Genomic DNA, 5,332 nt, shown 5'->3' with positions numbered 1-5,332 from the left:
GTAGCACTTTCCAATTTCAGTTGCGTGTTTGTTGTAGCGGTAAACCTGGGTACCCGATGCAAGGCAGGATCACTACTTTTGGATAAGTGCTCTTAGACCTGTGAGCGTCTGCAATAACCGCCACTCCCCGAGCATACAAACAGCTTTCGCTCTTACTGATCAAGAACGCTATATTTATTAGCATCCCGGATACGAAAAATGCTTTATAATAATGCTTTACGAACGTACAGAGCATACAGAGACCACTACGTTTTAAGTGCTTATGTAGAAACGTCCTCCTATTTGACCTCTTTGACTAGCCCAGACCTGTTGCTTTGCAGTTCGCACGCTGACCCAGTTCCCCAATCGAACCCGTGCACAATAATATACGAATTGGGGTGAGAGATAGTTTTCTGGAACAAAACATGCATTATGTGGCATATCCACGGCCAATACTGGAAGAAATGTCAGCATAAAAGCTCATGTTTCCTGATCATTGAGTAAATTATTTTTTTTCCTCCCAAAGTGAGTTGAAGACTCGTTTTTGCTAAATGACACGAGCTTATGTCCTGTGTTACGGTTGTTCTATTCCGTTTAAGCAGTCATACTGCATTCTCTGTGTCAGTGTGTAGATTCTGTATCATTCAAAACATTTTAAACTACATAACTCAATAAAACAACAATAACACAAGACATAAACTTGCAACACAATTTTCTGTGCGTAAAAAGGCGCACGAGAGCGGCGCCACTGGGCAAACTGGTTTCGTCACGTGTCTCGGGAACTATCTGACTATGCCACTGTTCTTGTTATTTGGCGCTGGTCCTGTTGCTCATTTGTTATTATTTTACAAAAGGTCGTTAATCTTAATAATAATAACACGATTCCTCCGTACCCATTGCGTACGTTGTATTAGCGTTATCAACCCTACCCCAGCGAGTTTTTTAATTGGCTTTAAACGGGCTTGTGCTCACCCTCGTCAGATCAAATGCATTGTTTCACGTTGTCAGACGTTTCTTTATGGTTTTGTGGTTTCTCCTGTGAAAGATGTTTTATTTAATTGCGCAGATAATGATTACTGAATGCCCTCCCTTTAACTTGTTCGAACAACTAACTCGTAGGGATTTGAAATGCACCCGATAGTAACCCATTAGAAATTAATGTGTTTTTTTTCTTAACATTACATCTTATTTAATCAGAACTGGTTATTTAGTTGAGGAAAATAGAAATATGCGTAAACGTTCAGCATGTGTGGTGAACGTCAGTCGCTCGAACAAGCATGTTTCTTTCGTGAAAACATACAAAGAAAGCCCAATTTAATCTTTTAAATCCACGTTTTTCTTGATTTTATCTTTCTAAATCCAAGTCTTTAGAGATATAACCTACAATCATTTCTATATCTTCGTAAACAACAACCACGTGCGTGAAAAGTCGGATTGCGGCTGCGATTGTCTGAAGCTGACAAAAATCAGCAAAATGTTGTCTACTTTGCATTTATTTGAGCCAAACCAAAAAAAAAAAATCCACGATTTAGATTATCTGGTAATGCAATTATTTTAGCCCTTTTAATTGTGTGCAAGTGCGTACACATGTAATAGACGCAGGCGGTAACTGTTTGAAGTGAAGGCTTTAACAGGAATGTTCTCCTCCGAAGTCACACGATGTAAATGGACGCCCTTCTCCTTGAACTCTTGTGCTACAGCCCTGTAGCACGCGAACGTGCCAGCACCAGGCTGCTGGGATCACTTTCCCACGCTCCTTGACTGCAGCGAGCGCTGCGCAGTGATTCAGGGCCGGCTCTCGCCTCATGGCGCGCCTGGGAAACGCTCACCGAAACTGCTTCGTCAACTCAAAATTGCTGGTAGGCGGGAGAGCCCTGATGCACTGTAGCAAGTCTAGACAGTCCGCAGGTTTCGGCTGCGAGGGAGGCACAAGTCGGCTCAGCGTGCCAACAACCGCAAAATGATGCAATGATGCGACTTGTCTTGGTGTTACAAATGGCCTGAGAGATTTAACTCCTTGAAGGGGAACCCAGCTTTCTGCTGTCAGGTGTGTGCGTGCTCTTGTTGCGGGCGTAAAGAGTATAGTACCGCGTCTGAACATTTAACCAAATGAATCCTGCATTTTTCATCAATTCCAAATGACTGCTTGTCCAAGGCTGAGGAACACGTTGGATTTATCAGAAAACGAGAAATGCGTTTTCCTATGAAGCACAAATCAAGCGCATACTGTATCTCAACCGGAGAGATCTAACGTGTCGCATCCGACCCGCTGCGATACTGGAGGCTCTGTGGAATGTTATTGTCCAGGACTACTGTAGCTTTGCCTACAAGTACTTCAGCAGCTAGGGCCTACAGTGTGTCCGCTCAGCTGAGCACTATGAAGAGTGTGTCATGAAATCCCTCAGATTATTCGGAAGCGTTAGCGCATCTAAATAACACGCTGGAACAATTCTCAAATTGAAAATGTAGTAGACGTCGCCTGTAGATCTTCCAAGCCTTGTGGGCTGTAGCCGACTTTGTAAGATTGTCTTGTTGCCAGTTTCTCATCATCAGTTTTGCTCCGCTAAATTGAATAAGCATTGTCAGATTCTGATTGTATCCACCCCGAGCTGGTTTATTCAAGCTTTATGTAAATTTCTTAGGCTCCATACACAAAGCACTGTAGCTCTGAGTGTCACTAAAGGCCTTAATCCTTTTCCATCTTTCCTTAGGGATGGAAAACCCTTCAATTATACAATAAATTACCGCACTGGCGACTGAGCACGAGTCAGCACATATAATGGGTTGGTCATCGTTTTTTTTCGTATTTTTGTTTAAAAATGAATACTTAACATTGTTGGAAAAAAATGGAAAGAGCACAAATAAGATCTCGCTTGTTTGCTTAATACAAGATTCAAGTATATACTTATGTTTCTAAGTATTTAATCAATTCCTACCTATTTTCACAAAACGTCCCGCTTTTTTACCTCAATTCAAGGCTGCTGGGCACATGGCTACCCAGCGTTTTACGGAAGGAAAATCAAATAGGACAGCTATGAGCGCGAAACAGAAAGAAAGGCAGCCACACTTTTCCCAAAGATAGCACATTTTATTGAAATTTCCTGAAAGCTTGGGGATTTCGCGTCTATGTCACAATAAATATTATTTGTACTCCCCCAAAACCAACCCCCTTCTTAAACAAAAGACTGAGATTACAGCGCCTGAACAGTAACAGGAAAGTGCTTTACATGTAGTTCTGTTTTGCACAGTCCCAGCACATTTAAAACATCTGTGCCCAACACATACGCAGAATAACCCTTTGGGTTTTACAAGGGTGTGTTTTTTATACAACCCACATTCATTTAACCCCCAAGAGGACTAAATATTAATATTTCGCAGAATTTACCAGTTTCCAAACCTTTCTATAACCGCATACGTGGTTTGAAAAATTGACCGCGAATTATACATTCCCAACGGCCAAAACGTTCCCTCGTCAGTAAACTGCAACACAAATAAAACGTCTTTCAAATGGCAGTAATTCGTCACACATTTGTACAGATGAACTTTACAATTAATCTCTACGTCGCGCGTTGTATTTACATGTTTAAAGTAAGGTTCAACGTATAAATATTTGACAAACAACAAGACGCACACGTTTTTGCCCATTTCGTTTTGCAGGCTACCACGGCCTCCACATGTTGGCACTCGGGGCCTGCGGGACTGGCTGCCGCCGGTTCAGTAAAGGGCCGTTGCTGTTCGACTCGGGTCTGGAGCCGCCCGTGGGGTTGAAACGCAGGACGCTTTGATCTCTCCGGGGGAAGGCTCGGGGGTTCGGTCCGCTGCAGTTCAGACAGGCCGGCGCCGCTGGTGCTGCTGCCTCGATAGACCGCTGGATGTATTCATTCAGGCGCTGGCACGTGTCTTTGTCCAGGAGGTCGGTTTTGGGGAGCAGGCTGGATACACGGTGAAGGCACGCTTTGTAACCCTCTCTGTAGCTGTCTGATGGGCCTAGGAGAGAAGAATTATTTCCATGACTTATTCTGTTTGTTTTTCTTACCACAGGAGCCACATATATCGAGGGATTTATATATTTCGTAAAAAAATCTCTTACTGATACAAAACCTAAAGATAACCGCCAGAAAAGTATTACAATCTATCTTATATGGGACGTTTTAATTATTGCAAATAGATCACCTTTCTTTTATCTAACGTCTAAAACAATGGGCTGCTTTGTACAGTAATTTTCATAAAAGGAAAAGACGGATCTACAAATGGATATTACAGAAGAATGGATTTAAACCACATGTTCTGTAAGACATGACTATTGCGATTTCAAGAGATGGTGTGTCGGAAAAGGCAACAGGTGAAGACAGATACTCACTTTGAACTGGGGTGCTGGGTAGATCTCTGAGAAACCTCACGGTCATTTCCAGGATATCAGCTTTCTCCAGCTTGGAGTACCGGGAATTCTGCAAAGGAATCATGAGAAAGTGGTTAGAGATTTCTCAAAGATAAAGAAGTGGTTCTGCATGTTTTTGGAGTAATAGTCGTTCATCTAACTTCATAGGTTATCTTGTTTTCCCCCAATAAATTTAATATAAAAGGTCTTATTTGTACAGAAACTTACATCTTTCCCGATTAAAGGCAGGATGAGGGTCTTCAGTTGGATGAGGCTTTCATTGATACGTGCACGCCTTCTCTTTTCCATCAAAGGCTTTAGAGTCTGGGGGAAAAAAAAGACATTTAGAGATTAACATTTGATTCCACGGATGAAAATCTCACACGAAAAGAGCAAACAGAAACTAAATTTGATTGAATAAACCACGGTGCATTAAATGCGTTTTTACCTTTCTGAGCTCGCTGGCTTCCTTTCTCTTAGCGACCGTTAGTTTTAGCGAGTGAGACTGCACGGCTGCGGAGCTGATGCGGGGAGTCATGGTTCTCGTGGCTCGGTGCTCTCTCAAGGAGTCTCTGATGTGCAATGCCTTTCCGAGTCGCGGCCCTCGGTATTTATGCACAATCTGGGCGGCTGAGGAACGCCCACCAGCTATTGTGCAAGAATGGAGACGCTGAAACCGCTCCAGAGAACAGCCAGCGCACTGTATTCATTAAGATAACCATCTGTCTCGGGGGGCACTGAGCGTACCACCACTGTTGGCATTCAAACATAAGCAACATAGACTTATAAGACATTAAACATTTATATATCTGCATTTCCCCAAGCCTACTTATTATCAAACACATCACATATATCAGCATATTGTCCATTGCATTATCAGTAATGATTTAGAGTTCGCCGCCCTTATTTTTAATTTCTTCATGCAATGAGACTAAATGCGACCTTTCAATTCAAGCGTTTGATTTTATTTACGAA

The 5,332-nt window shown here is 42.5% G+C and overlaps 1 protein-coding gene across 1 annotated transcript; it reads right to left on the bottom strand.

Annotated features, from left to right (window-relative positions):
- Positions 1 to 3,057: 3,057 nt before the first annotated feature.
- Positions 3,058 to 4,921, bottom strand: hes2.1 (hes family bHLH transcription factor 2, tandem duplicate 1). The gene is made up of 4 exons (XM_088938386.1): positions 4,806 to 4,921; positions 4,586 to 4,681; positions 4,340 to 4,427; positions 3,058 to 3,966 (listed from the first exon to the last, which is right to left on the bottom strand). Exons 1-4 carry the CDS (start codon positions 4,893 to 4,895, stop codon positions 3,638 to 3,640), a joined length of 603 nt encoding a protein of 200 aa, XP_088794512.1. The 5' UTR covers positions 4,896 to 4,921; the 3' UTR covers positions 3,058 to 3,637.
- Between the last annotated feature and the right edge of the window lie 411 nt (positions 4,922 to 5,332).

The sequence above is a fragment of the Atractosteus spatula genome, chromosome 20 (assembly GCF_055471065.1).
Source record: "Atractosteus spatula isolate fAtrSpa1 chromosome 20, fAtrSpa1.hap1, whole genome shotgun sequence".
Taxonomy (NCBI): Eukaryota; Metazoa; Chordata; class Actinopteri; order Semionotiformes; family Lepisosteidae; genus Atractosteus; species Atractosteus spatula.
The sequence above is the reverse complement of the archived record's forward strand: the minus strand, read 5'-3'. Positions and strand labels throughout refer to the sequence as shown.

Coding starts and splice junctions, on each gene's coding strand:
- hes2.1 (XM_088938386.1), bottom strand. CDS start 4,895: ATGACTCCCCGCATCAGCTCCGCAGCCGTGCAGTCTCACTCGCTAAAA. Junction 4,682..4,805: donor AAGCCAGCGAGCTCAGAAAG/GTAAAAACGCAT, acceptor TTTTTCCCCCAG/ACTCTAAAGCCTTTGATGGA. Junction 3,967..4,339: donor ACCCAGCACCCCAGTTCAAA/GTGAGTATCTGT, acceptor CTTCTCTCCTAG/GCCCATCAGACAGCTACAGA.